At 37.5% G+C, this 18,964-nt stretch overlaps 1 protein-coding gene across 10 annotated transcripts in view; it reads right to left on the bottom strand.

Annotated features, from left to right (window-relative positions):
* ANKRD28 (ankyrin repeat domain 28) overlaps positions 1-18,964 on the bottom strand; it is a 198,453-nt gene that overhangs the window by 77,808 nt on the left and 101,681 nt on the right. For all 10 annotated transcript variants that reach the window (XR_002730699.2, XM_023207369.2, XM_023207368.2 and 7 more), the window contains one exon: positions 10,227-10,297. Coding sequence is in view for 4 of the 10 variants with exons in the window: in XM_023207369.2 (XP_023063137.1) it covers positions 10,227-10,297 (71 nt within the window). In the remaining 6 variants the exon portion in view is untranslated. The remainder of the gene's footprint in view (positions 1-10,226; positions 10,298-18,964) is intronic.

The raw sequence follows: 18,964 nt of genomic DNA, 5'->3' as shown, positions 1-18,964 counted from the left end.
TATGGAGGCCTATCACTCCACAATTCCATAACGGTGATTTATCCAAAAGAAATTTTTAAAAAGTCCATCCAAGAATGCTCATAGCAGTTTTATTCCTAACCACCAAAAACCAGAAATGCAAATGTTCATGAATAGAAAAATGGATAAACAAATAGTATATCTGTACTATAATATTCCTCAGCAATGAAAATGAACCAATAATGCATGAAACATGGATAAATCTCAAAAAACGTTGAACAAGAGAAATCGTGACACCAGAATACATATTGTATGATTCCATTTTTATAAAGTTCTAGAATACGGAAATTATGCTGAGAGAAATCAGAACACTGGCTGCCTCTGGGGACAGGGAAGACTGACTGAAAAGGGACATGAGGGGACTTGCCAGGTAACAGAAATCTTCTATATCTTGACTGGGATAAAGGTTACACAGGTGTATACATTTGGCAAAACTTAAGGGTGTACACTAAAAAAATTCATGCATTTTAATTGTAAGTTATATTTCAATTTAAAAAGGAATATGGAAAGAAGAATAGATACAGAACACTCACAAAATTATGGAAAACAAGGTATAAACACTACCAAGATTCCTGATCCTCACTTCTGAGAAGAGTACACTCTGACTTGGGGGATCTAAAACTAACACTATATTGGGAAATGTTAGTAGGTATGTTAGTGGATATAATAAATAATTTAAAATAAAATGAACGATTTGTAATTGGATAAACTGGGCAAACACAGAATACTAGAGATGTCAGCCTTGCCTTATTTACTCCCATTCTGGAATTCACAATACAAACATTAAAGCTTCTGGAAAGTTTGGGAAATACTTATGTTCCATTAGTAAAAACAGGAAAATCAATTCTACATTTTTGTTTCACTAAAAAGCAGTAACAAATCTGGTTCATAGCAGTTGAGCGTAGGTAAGTGGGCACCTAAACAAGGCAATAAACATAGCAATTAAGACACTGCAGTATCAAGACAGATCAAGGTGTGAACCCTGAGTCCATTATTTCCTATTCAGAGTAATACATGTCAGATCACAATAGCAGTAGTCTTTGAAAAATCAGAGAAAACTGAAGAAAATCCCTAAAGGCTGGAGACATTAAAAAAGAAAAGGTGAATTTCTAGAACTACAAATCAAAGAGCCTGATTTCATACCCTAGGATAATTCTACATCATATTATCAGTGTATCATCATAAGCACACAGAAAATAATGTTGGGATAACCAAGGGCACAGATGATTTTATTAACAAAAAATATTATCATAGTAATCTAAATTCTAAATTTTCAGAGTATGTGTAAGAAATGGTGCTTGTGTGTCTTGATTTTTTTTAAAGTAAACATTCCCTGACATTAATTCAAATGAATTATGAAGTATAGGATAATGACTAAAGGTTAAACAACTGTACTCAGAGAGTATTTATTATTACCTTGGGGTCAGTATAAAAGAGGCTTCACAGTACCAGTTTTCCCCTTTGGGTCTATCTTTATTGCATTTCTTACCACTGATTTGAAGGAAAGTACAGGAAAAACAAGGGCTTAACATATTTGCAAATAAACACAAAGCTTGGAGAGACCACACAATATCTCATGTGATAATAAAATTTAAACTCAGTTATCTTGATAGACCTAAAATGTAATTCCTGATTAGGTTAAAATGTAAGTTGTATGCTCTCCAGTAGTGTGATTTGGCTTTTTTAACACACACACACATATACACACACACACACCCTCCCCCCAAAAAAACAAACAAAAACCCAACTCCTAATACTCGGATATCTATTTATTCAGAAAAATATGCAGCATTTATACAGAGCTGAACTACATACTACTCTTAAAGAATGACAGTCGTAAATCATAGTAGTAGAGACAGACTGAGACAGCCAGCTAGTAGGAGGTAGTGTGGAAACTATGTCACTGAAGGAGGGTTGGGGTGTCTGGGATATTTAACCTGAAGCAGTCTCTCTTAACATAGGTTCACTGAGATAATTAAGCACTTAAGGGAGTACTGTATGTGCTAAATTAAGTTCTCTCCTATGCATCTACCACTGTGCTAGCTATTCTGTCCTTAGGAGAACTCAGAAAACAGTCACTCCAATCAGCTTGCACAGGGTTTAGTTCTCTCATGGTATTTCAAAAATATAAACCAAAAGCCATCAGTGAAAAACTCATCTCTCTGTGGCCATAGCTATATTTTCTGTTAAATGTAATAAGCATAGCTACTTTTGCTCTCAGGACTTAATGAAAATAAGTAACGATAGTGAAAGTGATACTCTTGACACTACTGAATAGGTTTTCTGACAGTTTCACTAGTTAGGAGACTTTCTTTTCTTTCTTTTTTTTTTTTTTTTGAGACGGAGTCTCACTCTGTCGCCCAGGCTGGAGTGCAGTGGCCAGATCTCAGCTCACTGCAAGCTCCGCCTTCCGGGTTTACGCCATTCTCCTGCCTCAGCCTCCCGAGTAGCTGGGACTACAGACGCCCGCCACCTCGCCCGGCTAGCTTTTTGTATTTTTTAGTAGAGACGGGGTTTCGCCATGTTAGCCAGGATGGTCTCGATCTCCTGACCTCGTGATCCGCCCGTCTCGGCCTCCCAAAGTGCTGGGATTACAGGTTTGAGCCACCGCGCCCGGCCGCAGACTTTATTTTCAAAAGAAAAATGATACTCAGTGTTTACAGAAGTTGTATCCTTTCGGAATGGCCACATTTTATAGCTATTTCTCATAATCCTGCAAAAGAGTATCAATACTACACAGCCTTGTAATTTTTAGTTCTTTTTCTTTTTTTTAGATAGAGTTTCACTTTTGTCACCCAGGCTGGAGCACAATGGCGCGATCTTGGCTCACCTCCACGTCTGCCTCCCAGGTTCAAGCGATCCTCCTCAGCCTCCAGAGTAGCTGGAACTACAGGCACACACCACCCAACCTGGCTAATTTTTTTTTTTTCTCCTGTATTTTTCATAGAGATGGGGTTTCACCATGTCGGCCAGGATGGTCTCGAACTCCTGACCTCAGGTGATCTGCCCACCTCAGCCTCCCTAACTGCTGGGATTCCAGGCGTGAGCCACCGCGCCTGGCCAATACCATATTTTCTTTATCCAGTCGTTGATTGATGCGTATTTGGGTTGGTTCCGTATTTTTACAATTGCAAATTGTGCTGCTGTAAACATGTGTGTACCAGTATCTTTTTCTTATAATGACTTCTTTTTCTCTGGATAGACACCTAAGTAGTGGGACTGCTAGATCAAATGGTAGATTTAGTTCTTTAAGGTATTTCCACACTGTTTTCATAGTGGTTGTACTAGTTTACATTCCCACTGACAGTGAAAAAGTGTTCTCTTTTCACTGCATCCACACCAACATCTATTATTTTTTGATTTTTTTGACTATGGCCATTCTTGCAGGACTAAGGTGGTATCGCTTTGTGGTTTTGATTTACATTTCCCTGATAATTAGTGATGTCATTTTTCCATGTTTGCTGGCCCTCCGTACATCTTCTTTTGACAATTGTCTATTCATGTCCTTAGCCCACTTTTTGATGGGATTCTTTCTTATTTTCTTGCTGATTTGTTTGAGTTCCTTGTAGATTCTGGATATTACTCCTTTGTTAGGTGTATAGATTGCAAGGATTTTCTCCTACTCTGTGAGTTGTTAATGCTGCTGATTGTTTTCTTTATTTTCTTTCTTTCTTTATTTTTTTGAGATGGAGTCTTGCTCTATCGCCCAGGCTGGAGTGCAGTGTTACAATCTCGGCTCACCACAATCTCCACCTCCCGGATTCAAGTCATTCTCCTGCCTCAGCCTCCCAAGTAGCTGGGATTACAGGCGCGTGCAACTACGCCTGGCTAATTTTTGTATTTTGAGTAGATGGGGTTTCACCATGTTGGCCAGGCTGGTCTTGAACTCCTGACCTCAAGTGATCTGCCCATCTCCCAACGTGCTGGGATTATAGGCATGAGCCACTACGCCCAGCTTTTGCTGTTTTTCTTTTGCCGTGCAGAAGCTTTTCAGTTTAATTGAGTCCCATCTATTTATCTTTATTTTTGTTGCATTTGCTTTTGAATTCTTGGTCATGAAGTCTTTGCCTAAGCCAATTGTCTAGAAGGGTTTTTCTGATGTTATCTTCTAGAATCTCCATGGTTTCAGGTCTTACATTTAAGTCTTTGATCTCCTTGAGTTGATTTTTGTATAAGGTGAGAGATGATGATACTGTGTCATTCTTCTACATGTGGCTTGCCAATTATCCCAGCACCATTTGTTGAACAGGGTGTCCTTTCCCCGCTGTTTTTGTTTGCTTTGTCAAAGATCAGTTGGTTTTAAGTATCTGGCCTTACTTCTGGGTTCTATTTCTGTTCCATTGCTTTATATGCCTATTTTTATACCTGTACTATGCTGTTTTGGTGACTATGGCCTTGTAGTATAGTTTGAAGTCAGGTAATGTGATGCCTCCAGAATTTTTCTTTTTGCTTAGTCTTGCTTTGGTTCTGCAGGTTCCTTTTTGGTTCCATATAAATTTCAGAATTTTTTTTCTAATTCTGTGAAGAATGATGGTAGTATTTTGATGAACTTGCACTGAATTTGTAGACTGCTTTTGGCAGTATGGTCATTTCTGCACCATTGATTCTACCCATCCATGAGCATGGGATGTGTTTTTAATTATGTTGTCTATGACTTCTTTCAGCTGTGTTTTGTAGCCTTCCTTGTAGAGGTCTTTCACCTTCTTGGTTAGGTATACTCCTAGCTATTTTACTGTTCTTCTGCAGCTACTGTGAAAGAGAATGAGTTCTTGATTTGATACTCAACTTGGTCGCTGTTAGTGTATAGCAGAACTACTGATTTGTGTACATTAATTTTGTATCCTGAAACTTTGCTATATCCATTTACCAGTTCCAGGAGCTTTCTGAATGAGTCTTTAGGGTTTTCTAAGCATGCGATCATATCAGCAGCAAACAGTGACAGTCTGACTTCCTCTTTACTGATTTGGATGCCCTTTATTTCTTTCTCATGTCTGATGTCTCGGGCTAGGACTTCCAGTACTATTTTGAATAGAAGTGGTGAAAGTGGGCATCTTTCTAGTTCTCAGGGGGAATGCTTTCAAGTTTTCCCATTCAGTAAAATGTGGGATGCGGGTTTGTCACATATAGCTTCTATTACCTTAAGGTATATCCCTTCTATGCTGATGTTGCTGACAGTTTTAATCATAAAAGGATGCTGGATTTCATCAAATGCTTTTTCTGCATCTATTGAGGTGATCATATGATATTTGTTTTTAATTGTTTATGTGGTGTAGTACATTTACTGACTTAGGTATGTTAACACCACCATCCATGCACCCCTGGTATGAAACCCACCTGATCATGGTGGATTATCTCTTTGATATGCTGTTGGATTTGGTTTGCTAGTATTTTGTTGAGGACTTTTGCACCTACGCTCATCAGGGATGTTGGTCTGTAGTTTTCGTTGCTACATCCTTCCCTGGTTTTGGTATGAGAGTGACACTGGCTTCATAAAACGGTTTAGGAAGGATTGCCTCTTTTGGAATAGCATCAATAGGACTGGTACCAATTCTTCCTTGAATGTTTGATAGAATTCAGCTGTGAATCTATCCGGTCCTGGACTTTTTATTTGTTGGCAATGTAAAAATTATCATTTTAATCTTGCTGCTTGTTATTGGTCTGTTCAGAGATTCTATATCTTCCTAGTTTAATCTAGGAAGGTTGGATATTTCCAGGAACTTATCCATCTTCTCTAGGTTTTCTAGTTTATGCATGTAAAGGTGTTCATATTAGCCTTGGATAATCTTTTATATTTCTGTACTATCATTTGTAGTATCTCCCATTTCATTTCTAATTGAGCGTCTCTGGTCTCTTCTTTTCTTGGTGAATCTTGCTAATGGTCTATCAATGTTATTTATTTTTTCAAAGAACCAGTTTTTTGTTTCATTTATATTTCTGGTTTTTTTTTTTTTAAATTTTGGTTTCAATTTCATTTAGTTCTGCTCTGACGTTCATGATTTCTTTTCTTCTGCTGGGTTTGGATGGTTCTTGTTCCTCCAGTTCCGTGAGGCATGGCCTTAGATTGTCTATTCATGCTCTTTCAGACTTTTTGATGTAGACATTTAATGCTATGAACTTTCCTCTTAGCACTACTTTTGCTGTATCCCAGAGGTTTTGATAGGTTGTGCCACTATTATCATTCAGTTCAAAGAATTTTTCAATTTCCATCTTGATTTCCTTGTTGACCTAATGATCATTCAGGAGGTTATTTAATTTCCATGTCTGCATGGTTTTGTGGCTTCCTTTTGGAGTTCATTTCCAATTTTATTCCACTGTGGTCTGAGAGAATACTTGATACATGTTAGGTTTTATTAAATTTACTGAGACTTGTTGAGCGGCCTATCATATGGTCTATATTGGAGAACATTTTATGTGCTGATGAATAGAACGCATATTCTGCAGTTGCTGGGTAGACTATTCTGTAAATATCTGTCAAGCCCGTTTGTTGTAGGGTATAGTTTAGGTCCATTGTTTCTTTGTTGACTGTCTGTTTTGATGATCTGTCTAGTGATGTCAGTGGAGTATTAAAGTCCTCCACTATTATTGTGTTGCTATCTCATTTCTTAGATCTAGTAGTCACTGTTCTACAAATATGGGAGCTCCAGTGTTAGGAGCGTATATATTTAGAACTGTGATATTTTCCTGTTGGACTAGTCCTTTTATCATTATATAATGGCCCTCTTTGTTTTTTCTAACTGCTATTGCTTTAAAGTTCGTTTTGTCTGATATAAAAATAGTGATCCTTGCTCACTTTTGGTGTCCATTTGCATAGAATATCTTTTTCTACTCCTTTACCTAAAGTTTCTGTGAATCCTTACGTTAGGTGAGTCGACTAAGACAGCAGAAACTTGGTTGGTGAATTCTTATCCATTCTTCCATTCTGTATCCTTTAAGTGGAGCATTTAGGCCATTTACATTCAATGTTAGTATTGAGATGTGAGGTACTATTCTATTCCTCATGCTATTTGTTGCCTGAAAACCTTTTTTAAAAAAAAAAAGACAAAAAACAAACAAACAAAAAAACTGTATTATTGTTACACAGGTCTTGTAAGATTTATGGTTTAAGGAGGTTCTATTTCAGAGTACTTCAAGAATTTCTTTCAAGATTTAGAGCTCCTTTTAGCAGTTCTTGTAGTGCGGGCTTGGCGGTGGTGAATTCTCTCAGAATTTGTATGTCTGGAAAAGACTGTATATCCTCCTTCATTTATGAAGCTTAGTTTCACTGGATACAAAATTCTTGGCTGATAATTGCTTTAAGGAGGCTAAAAATAGACCCCCAATCCCTTCTAGCTTTGTAGGGTTTTACTGAGAAATCTGCTGTTAATCTGACAGGTATTTCCTTTATAGGTTACCTAATGCTTTTGCCTCATAGCTCTGAAGATTCTTTCCTTCATCTTGACTTTAGATAACGTGATGATTATGTCCCTAAGTGATAATCTTTTTGTGATGAATTTGCCAGGTGTTCTTTGAGCTTCTTGTATTTGTATGTCCAGATCTCTTGCAAGGCTGGGAAAGTTTTCCTCAATTATTCCCTCAAATATAGTTTCTAAACTTTAAGATTTCTCTTCTTCCTCAGGAACACCAACTATTCTCAGGTTTGGAAATTTAACACAGTCCCAAACTTCTTGGAGACTTTGTTCATTTAAAAAGAATTTTTTTTTTCTTTGTCTTTGATGGATTGGGTTAATTTCAAAAGCCTTGTCTTCAAGCGCTACAGTTATTCTGTTTGTTCAATTCTATTGCTGAGACTTTCCAGTGCATTTTGCATTTCTCTAAGTGTGTCCTTGATTTCTAGAAGTTGTGATTGTTTTTACCTATTTCACTAAAGAATTTTCCTTTCATATTCTATCTTATGTTTTTAATTTAAATTGGACTTTACCTTTCTCTGGTGCCTCCTTAATTAGCTTAACAATCAACCTTCTGACTTCTTTTTCTGGCAATTCATAGATTTCGTCTTGGTTTGCATCCATTGCTGGTAAGCTGATATATTTTGGGCGTGTTAAATAACCTTGTTTTGTCATATTACCAGAATTGTTTTTCTGGTTCTTTCTCACTTGGGTGGACTATGTCAGAGGGAAGATCTGGGATTCAAGGACTACTGTTTAAATTACTTTGTCCCATAGGGTGTTCCCTTGATGTGGTGTTAGCCCACTTCCCATAGGAATGGGGACTGCTGAGAGCCAAACTGTAGTGATCGTTTTTGCTCTTCTGGGTCTAGTCACCCACTGGAGCTACTAGGCTTCGGGCTGGTACTGAGCAAAGTCTGTAGAGTCCTGTGATGTGATCTGTCTTCAGGTCCCACAGCTGTGGATACTAGAGCCTGCTCCAGTGGAGGTAGCAGGGGAATGAAGTAGACTCTGAGGGTTCTTGGTTGTGTTTCTGTTTAGTGATTTGTCTTGTAATTTTTTGATTGAAGAGTAGAATTAAGAAACTTACTAGGATTATTTGCTTTCTAACCTACAACTTGCCCTTAAATTCAGGCTGAGCACATAGTGTTTAAAAGTTAGGAATTAAGTCTCTGGCAGAATTTGCTGTCTTCCTCTAATGTTAATTTTTCTTTAGTAATTTTTGGTCTGTTTTACAACTTCTGCAAATATATAAATTGTACCTTATGACTTAATCTCTTAAAAATCCATTATTTTAATAGCCACAATCCCAAGAGTCTTAATACAAAATGTGTAGGTATGGCTAACATTAATATGTTCCAATAACAGTAATGTTTATTTTAACTGCTTTTATTTAAAGAAACATCTTTATGGAGGGTTAACCACAAAATTAATAACATTACAATGGAATTTCAGAATTCAAAGTATTTTGGCTAATATGTCTTAGTTTTTATAATTCCTAGACTTGCCCAACATTGTGCAGCTGAAAAGCTGCACGTAATAACTGAAACCAGTATCTCGAAACCTAAGTTCCATAAGTTCATAAGCTATAGCACATTAAGGACCCAGTTCAGAGTTAGGTTGTGTGTTCAGTTGCACCCACTGTCCCCTCCCTTCTTCTCCTAACTAGGAGGCTACAGCTAATAGATTGTCTCTGTTAACTACAGGGTTTCTAATCCTTCCCACTCACATTTCACCTTTATGACTCCTCAGGTGCCCAGCTCTTGCTCTGGGTTCAAGATGTAGTTCACAATGAGGAATACAAAATAGGACAAAGAGACAGAAGCTCTGTAGTTTGTCCTGAGGCGCTAGTTAGAGTTCCCTTTCCTCCTCCCAAACTAGATAGTCCCCAATAGCTATACTTAGGAGTTCCTTTCTTAACCTCACAATTTGAATAACTAAAGAAATACTAGATGAACATAAACATACTATCACATACTTTTGTATTTTAAATTATTTTTTAAGCTTTGCAACAAGCTACAACTACTATAAAGTATGTAAAAGAGGTGCTTTGGACACAATGCATTTTAGAAAAGCACCGAATACACATTATAAAGTAAAATAACAGAAAAAAAAAAAAAAAAAACAAAGAAGATCCAGGTTTTGCCCCATCTTAATAGCTGAATAGTTTTTCATGAATCATTAACTATATAGTTTCCTCAAGACATCTATCCCACAAAGATGTCCTCAGGACTAAAAGATATGAAAAATATAAAAATACCTTGCAAATAGCGAACATTTTCTAAAAATGTCAGTTATCTTGACAAGCAAACAATATACAGGGCTGTAAACAAGAAGGAACTGTTCTTCCTTGTAATCCCTCTCAAACATTTTAAAGTTATAGATTTATAACTGGTAAAATGTGCAATCAAGTAATGGTTTTGAAGTTAATTTCAGTGTTTAGCTAAGTAACATTTCAATTAATTATTATACATTGATGAGATTATTTCTTGATCACAATCAGTGTAACCTTTGTAACAGACTATTGCAAACAGGTAGAGAAAAACCCTGAGGAAGGTTATGTAGGACAGAAAAATGATCTCTCTTGTAGAAGAGACAGCGGTAGGGTTTTCTATTCTCTGCTATTTTAGACTGCAAGAGGCCTTATAAACAAAAGAAATGAAACAATTAACTTGTTTTGTACAAATTCTAAAGTAAAATGACCAGTTGAGGTATCTCAGTAGCTTTTCCTTCTTTTGAAAACATAGAATTTGACTATGGATTCACAGGTATGCCTATTTAATGTTTTCATATACAATATACTTACTAAGAGAAATTTCATACCTCACTACAAGATGCAACTGCTCTGTGTAAAGGTGTCAACCATTTGCTGTCTTTGGCATTAACTCTAGCTCCTGCAACAAGAAGAAAAAAATAAATTGAAATATTGTACATAAAATATTTTTAATAAATCTCCTGAAATAGTAGTTATATATAATCCAAATTGGATAAATGACAATTGAAAAATAACTTTATTTTTTATACTTTCTGCTGATAAAATTACCCTTAGAATATAAAACAAAATTAGCCTTTTAAATTGATATAATTATCCAATAAAGTCTTAGTTTTTTTTGTTAAAAACAAAATAAACATCATTTTATATACAGGTTAGAAAAGCCACCTTTATACAGAGCATATTCAAGGTAAAAATCAGACCCCATTTTAGAATGCGTGTTAAAAAAACCAAATAAATAAATGAATATATGAATAGAGATAAAATGACTATTTTAAAGTATTCATTACATTTCTTTACTAATGAATATACCACGCCATAAGGTAAGATGATAACATCAAAATAGTTCTCCAGCCATGATTAAAAACACATTAGTACTATAAAGTTATTGTATAAGATAGAAACAATGGTTATAGACTTAGAAAAGTAATTGAGAAAGAAATGAACCAACTCATGTCTTTCTAGGTTATATATAAAGTTTAAGAAAGAAATTTTCGGCCGAGATGGGCAGATCACGAGGTCAGGAGATCGAGACCATCCTGGCTAACACGGTGAAACCCCGTCTCTACTAAAAAATGCAAAAAACTAGCCGGGCGAGGTGGCGGGCGCCTGTAGTCCCAGCTACTCGGGAGGCTGAGGCAGGAGAATGGCGTAAACTCGGAAGGCGGAGATTGCAGTGAGCTGAGATCAGGCCACCGCGCTCCAACCCAGGCGACAGAGTGAGACTCCGTCTCAAAAAAAAAAAAAAAAAAAAAAAAAAAAGAAAGAAAGAAATTTTCTTAAACAAATCAATTTTGCACACTTGTTTAAAAATCATTAAGTCAGTGGACAAAAATTTACCTTAATAGAATGCAAACACATTTTAAGACAAAAAAATTTACATTATTTGAGGACAGAATAATTTATCTCCCATATTAAATCCACTGATTTAGTATTTAAATCCTAATCAAATAAAAGCAGCACATGCATGTAGGATAATTCTATTAATATATCTTAAGTAGAGAAGAAACAGCCCTGGTTCTTGGAAGTATAGAACTGGCTGACAGATCCTATCCTATAAGCAATCTTAGATTTATATCCCAAATCCTAAATCACTCATTTCTAAATGATGAAATACAGGTACAGAAAACAGCCCAACATCAGAGTCAACTATAACAGAAATAAAGCTTCACACTTCCTAACGCTTACATTATTTCTAGGTTTTGAGTGTGAGGAGTCAGGGAATAATCAAGTGCAGTGACTTCAAGTAATGTTTTCAATTTACTAGCTCCGGGTCCCTAAGTAGTTGTGTGATCCCTCTGAACCCAAGTTTCTTCATCTATATAACAGATTTAATAGTACTTTGTTACAAAAATTAACATACAATAAATATACCTAGTATATAATAGCAAATATGTTAGAGGTAGACTTTAAAGCCTTGAAAATGAGAGAAAATAAAATGAAATAAAGCTGTTAAGAAACATCCACAAATGTAGTAGTTGAGATGCTGAGAGTAGCCGAGTTCTTTGTGGGCAGTGACAGTGAGGACACAAAGAATCAAGAGCCAATTAGAGAGCTTTGAACAATGCTCAGAGTTAGGCTATGGGAGAAAGAAAGGAAGACAGTAAATAAAGAACCAGCCAGAGAGCATGACATACCCATGTAATAAACATTTGGGCAACTATCTGCCAGGCACTGTGGAACCCAAGATGGTTACAACACAAACTGCCTAATCACAGTAATGCCAACGTTTGTTTTGGGTATAAGACGGAATGTAGAAAGTACACACATTTGAAATGTTTGCCAGCTGGAAGCTGGAACCCTAGAGATAGTGAAGGAGTGACACAGAAGCTAGTGTCCTTGGTTTTCCGACTTATCTGCTTAGGACTTCAACGGTTCTCTTTAAGCACTGTGCTTCTTTCTACAGGTTTATATTTATGTGCATATACTATCTATACACAGTAGAAAGGAAAGCTCTGGCAGTAAGGCCCAAAAGGTATCAACCCAGACACCCAGTACAGACAGTATCCTGAATTAACAAACACAAAGAAGAAATGAGGTCTCCTGAAGGATGTTGAGAAGTCTGATTCAAAGTATTAATTAGCAGGAGAATAGAAGGGCACGGGGGCTCATGACTGTAATCCTAGCACTTTTGGGAGGCTAAGGTGGGCAGATTCCTTAAAGTCAGGAGTTCAAGACCAGCCTGGCCAACATGGTGAAACCCTGTCTCTATTAAAAATACAAAAATTAGCCAGATGTGGTGGCTCGTGCACACCCATAATCCTAGCTACTTCGGAGGCTGAGGCAGGAATCACTTGAACCCGGGAGGAAGAGGTTGCAGTGAGCTGAGAATGCGCCACGTACTCCAGCCTGGGCAAAACAGTGAGACACCGTCTCAAAAAACGGAAGGTGGCTGGCACAAAAAACTGAGGAGACTCTCTATTTGCTAACAAAGATCTGAAAACAAAAAGTAAAAAAGCAGTAATTGTATGACTAATACGCTTTACTTTTATGTAGAAAAAGGAAGAGAGAATTATTTTTATCTTATCACACAATGGTCCCCCCTTGTTTCACTTTTCACAGCTTGTTACCCAATCAACCATGGCCTGAAAATATTAAGTGGAAAATTCCAGAAATAAATAATTCATAAATTTTAAATTTCTCACTGTTCTGAGTAACATGATGAAATATGGCACCATCCTGCTCCACCCACCCAAGATATGAATCATCCCTTTGTCCATCGTATCTTGCATATGCTATCCACCCATTCCTTATGGGACCCTTTCGATTATCAGATTGACTATCATGGTATCACAATGCTTGGGTTCAAGTAACACTTACATTACTTAATAATGGCCCCAAGGTGCAAGAGTAGTGATGCTGGAAATTTGAGTATGCCAAAAGAAGCAGTAAAATACTTCCTTTTAATGAAAAGGTGTAAGTTCTCAATAAAAAACAAATCATGCTGAGGTTGCTAGGCTCTACAGTAAGAACAAATCTTCTACCTGAAATTCTGAAGAGGGAAAAAGAAACCTGTGCATAGTATATAGGGTTCAGTACTATCTGAGGTTTCAGGTATCTACTTGGGGGTCTTGGAACATACCTCTTCAAAAGGGGGAACTACTGTATTTACTTAAAATGCACAAAGAAACTGTACAGGAATGCTAAGATACTAATAAGAGGGGGTGCTTATATGTTTGTGTTGGTGATGGTGGGCACATTGAAAACTGGGCATATGGCAGGTACTAGGGTAGTAATGCAACTTTACTCTATATTGTACCTTTAAATATGTATATATTGGCCGGGTACGGTGGCTCATGCCCGTAATCCCAGTACTTTGGGAGGTCGAGGTGGGCGAATCTCTGACCTGAGGAAAGGAGTTCAAGATCAGTCTGGCCAACATGGTGAAACCCTGTCTCTACTAAAATTACAAAAAAAAATTAGCTCGGCATGGTGGCGGGCAACTGTAATCCAAGCTACTCGGGAGGCTGAGGCAGGAGAATTGTTTCAACCCGGGAGGTGGAGGTTGCAGTGAGCCTAGACCGTGCCATTGCACTCCAGCTTGGTCAAAAAGAGCGAAACTATGTCTCCAAAAAAAAAAAAAAAAAGAGTATATATTTACTAATTTTTAAGCAACACTGAATATTACCTATTCAAAAAATGAGATATATTTAAGAGAGAAGAAAAGGAATCGTCACAGAAAACATTCCAAGAATTCGGTCGGTTTCAGGTGCAAAGAAAAAAAATAAAAACGTAATTAGAAATAGGGTGAGGATAGTTTTTTCTTTCTTTTGCATATGGGTTATTAAATATACAACTGCATGAAGATTTAATGGTGTATTTGGGAGACTAAAGTAAAAAATGCTGCTGGTCTTATTGTGTCATTTTAAGTTACAATAATTAATTAGTCTTTCTCTTTATTTGTAATAAAATGTATTTATCAAAACACATAATTACAAAAAAGAATCTCCAATGGCTAACTGAGGATATATCATACTGCTACCTGTTACCGATTAAAAATGTGGCTTCTTGTGATTCCAAAGATACGTTTATCTTCAGAAATACTAGCACAATGGGATCATACTTTTTCTCAGAAGACAGTTATCTAATCATTTATTAAATCATGTGGCTGGGCGCAGTGGCTCACGCCTGTAATCCCACCACTCTGGGAGGCCAAGATGGGAGGATCACCTGAGGTTGGGAGTTCCAGACCAGCCTAACCAACATGGAGAAACCCATTCTCTACTAAAAATACAAAATTAGCCGGGTGTGGTGGTGCACATCTGTAATCCCAACTACTCGGGAGGCTGAGACGAGAATTGCTTGAACCCAGGAGGCAGAGACTGCAGTGAGCCAAGATCGTGCCACTGCACTCCAGCCTGGGCAACAAGAGCAAAACTCCGTCTCAAAAAGAGAGAAAAAAAAAATCATGCATTTCTTCTAAGAGCCTAATCAAATGTTTTTAATTCCTTGGAAAATAAAGGTCAACTATGAGAAATCAGGGCTACATCTGAGGGCACCAATGAAACAATATTCCCCCCCCGCGACATTAGTTAACTAATATGTGGTTTATAATATAAACAGATAAATATGACACAGTAATGCACACTACAAGAACAGCAGTTGGCTGTGTTCCTGTAAAATGAAAAATAGTGTAAAAGCACAAACATAGCAGCACACTTCAGATAGTTCAGATTCCCGGAGCTCATGTCAGTGGGCTGTATAAAGGTAAACAGTTCTGTTCCACACAGAACACTCCAAAGTTATCTATATATTCATATATACATTAAACGACAAATTCATTCTAGAAATGGAAAAGACATTTTCAGAATATAGTTAACTAGTTCAATAGCTAGTTGGAGTATTAAACACCAGCCACAATAGCTAACAATGAGGATGGAGAGGCAGGGGAGGTAGGGAGAAATCACACCCACTTAAAACAAAAAAGTCTTTGTAGAAAGAAATAAAACCAAATGTCATTAACAGCCTCTGGTGGCATAATCACATGCCCTCTACATAGCAGAAGATAGTATTTGTGGTTTATAAGGATGACCTTAGGTAACCAAGAGAAGATTAATTTCTTATTTCCTACTCATTAAGACAGAAAAGAATATAAAATAGCAGCCCCATGTCATTTGCTGAAGTTAGGTTACTGGCAGAGCCTGTGGTGTGAAAAAGCACTGCTAAGAAACAAAAGACAATACACATAGCAATTTAAGAAAGATATCAGTGAGTACTATAAACCAATATTTAGAGAAAACCTACGTGCCAGAAACACATCTCATTAAATTGAAAATGGTTATGTCCAACTGTATAATCAATATTTTCTTTACAAGTCTTTCCTTGTCCCCCACAAATCCACGTATACCAACTGAACTTTCCCTTAAGATAAATAAGCAGCCAGAGCCTATACTCACACACATATCTGAATTTAGATTCACCTTTCTAGAGTACAGATGTGATTGAGTTTCTGATATTATATGCAATAAATAACACAAACAACTAAAAATCAACTGCAGGATCATACCAGTTACATTACATGGAAAAACCGAGCTAATCAGTTTCCTCTCACCCAATCTTTTCACGTAACATTTCGCCCATATAAAAGTGCACTCTGAGGCCGGGCGCGGTGGCTCAAGCCTGTAATCTCAGCACTTTGGGAGGCTGAGACGGGCGGATCACGAGGTCAGGAGATCGAGACCATCCTGGCTAACACGGTGAAACCCCGTCTCTACTAAAAATACAAAAACTAGCTGGGCGAGGTGGCGGGCGCCTGTAGTCTCAGCTACTGGGGAGGCTGAGGCAGGAGAATGGCGTAAACCCGGGAGGCGGAGCTTGCAGTGAGCTCAGATCCGGCCACTGCACTCCAGTCCCAGCGACAGAGCAAGACTCCGCCTCAAAAAAAAAAAAAAAAAAAAAAAAAAAAGTGCACTCTGAAACAATAGTTTTGTAAAAGAAAAGGCTACCTAAATCTAGAATTAAACGTCTAGCTATTTCGAGATAAAAGAAATTCAAAAACAAAAACCTGATTTACTTACTTATATTAGTCTAGGGCTCTAGACAGCAATGCAGTTGAAGAGAGGTCTGACCTTGTGAAGACACAGTCAAGGGTTAGTGGAAGGAACACTGGAGCAGGAGAGGTAAGTGATCTCATAATGGCTGTATAACTAGTTGGCTATGTGACCTGGAACTGTTTCTTGGGGCCTGGGTCTTCATTTTGCAAATCATAATCCCTGCCTCCTATGCTGTGTGTCTGGTGAGGTGAGGGAGAGGTGGATATGAGTATGTATGGATGGGAGGGGGTGAGGATGGGTCCCAGATTTAAACAACAAAGGGCACTCTTTCTGCAGAGTTCTACAGTCAGCAACTCCATTAGGAGTATCCCATTTGACTCTAGATTTCATCCTGCAAGATAACTGATTGACTTATTTTCTCCTAATCTAATTGGTCACTAAGTTCTTCCAATTCTTTGATTTCTGAACCTCAATTACAGCTGACCCTTAAACAACACTGGTTCGAACTGCATGAGTCCACTTATATGTAGATTTTCTTCAATCTCTGCAACCCAAGACAGCAAACCCTCCACTTCCTCCTCACCTTATTCAATGTGAAGATGACCAGGATGAAGATGTTTATGATGATCTGTTTCCATTCAATACATAGTATGTACTCTCTTTAAGATTTTCTTAGTATTTTCATTTTATTGCTTATTTTATTGTAAGAATACAGTATATAATACATATATAAAATACGTGTTAACTGTTTATGTTATTAGTAAGGCTTTTGGTCAACATTAGGCTATTAGTAGTTTTAAGGGAGCCAAAGGTTATATTCAAAGTTCCTACTGTGTTGGGGTTGGGGGAATCAGTGCCCCTAACCTCCACATTGTTCAAGGGTCAACAGTACCTGTAAAATAAAGAATTGTGCTAAATCATCCTTATGATCCATTTCCAGTTATAACATTCTATCCTACTTTAGAATATTCAGAATAAATTATTTCTTACTTATTAAACCTTGTCAAATGGTCTGAATGTTTGCATTCCCCTCAAATTTATGTTAAAATCCCAACCCCAATGTCATGGCATTAGGAGGCGAGGTCCTTTGTGAGGTAATAAAGTCATAAGGGCAGTGGATGGGATTAATGCCCTTATAAGAGCGGCCCAAGAGCGCTCCCTCACCCTTTCCACTATATGAGGTTATACTAAAAAGACTGCTGGCTATGAATAATAAGTGGGTCCTCACCAGATACCAAATCTTCTGCCATTATGATCTTCCCAGGCCTCAGAACGGAGAAAAATTTGTAAGTCACTCAGTCTGTGATATTCTATTATGGTAGCCCGAAAGGACTAAGACACCTCACTCTACTTTAACATTAACTAGATGAGGTAGTATCTTTATAATCTATGTTAGAGGTCTTCAAACTACCACCCACAGGCTGCAAGCCACCTAATTTGTAAAGTTTTACTGGAACAGAGCCACATCTGTTCAATTCAGAGTTGAATAGTTGTGAGAGTCTGTATGGCCTGTAAATAGCATCTGGCCCTTTACAGAAAACATTAGCCAACCTCTGATCTAGGCTAAGAACTTGATAGTAGGTACTATTAAAGTTACTGCTAACTTCATACATGTTTGTAATAATTATAAATAGTCTCACAAATCATTTTCCAAAACTTCTATTTGCGGAGAATTGTTTTCTTCTCTGCTCCTAAACCACAGAGGAGATAGTCCATAACCAGTGAGCTGGGCCAGAAGCCAAGTACTTTTATCCCTCCTCTTCCCAAAGTGGAAATAATGCTTTTCTTTGGCTGTTTAACAGTGCAGTGGCAAAAGGTTCAGATTCTGTTTTCAGGCTCAGAGTAGAATGAGCAAAAACCAATGACATTTCCACTTTTCCAACTACAATGCTGAAAAAGATAGCTGCTGCATTGTATTTTTTAAGAGTGTTGTGGATACCAGCTATTGTGGGTTTGCTCAACTCCTAACCCCTGGCAACTCAGAATATGACTTTAATTGGAGATAGAATCTTTACAGAGGTAATTAAAATGAGATCATTAGGGTAGGCCCTAATACAGTATGACTGGTGTCCTTACAAGAAGAAATCTGGAAACAGACATGGACAGAGGGAAAATAAAGGGAGAAAACAGCCATTTTACAAGCCAGAGAGATACCCTGAAGAGATCCTTCCCTCACAGCTTTCCAAAGGAACCAATCCTGACAGCACCTTGATCTCAGACTTGTAGCCTCCAGAACTTTGAGTAAATAAATTTCTGCTGTTTAAGCCACCCAGTTTGGAGTACTTTATTACAGCAGCCTCAGCAAACTAATGCACCAGCACTAAAGTAAAAAGAAGAGACACATACTTCAGGTTTCATTCTTAATGCCAGAAACATCAGAATGGCGTTTTCTATTAAGGAGAGTATTTTTTATAAAAGGCCAATCGAATGAATTTTTGACAAATGCCTTCCACAATGCAGTCATTTAAGGACTTAACACGTACTACAGGCAGTCTGAGGTCTGATGTACTGCTAACCATATAGTGTTGAATGCAAGCATTAAGTGAATAAGCTCCCAAACAAAATATCTATACCTC

This window comes from Piliocolobus tephrosceles, chromosome 2 (assembly GCF_002776525.5).
Source record: "Piliocolobus tephrosceles isolate RC106 chromosome 2, ASM277652v3, whole genome shotgun sequence".
In the NCBI taxonomy this organism is placed as follows: Eukaryota; Metazoa; Chordata; class Mammalia; order Primates; family Cercopithecidae; genus Piliocolobus; species Piliocolobus tephrosceles.
The sequence above is the reverse complement of the archived record's forward strand: the minus strand, read 5'-3'. Positions and strand labels throughout refer to the sequence as shown.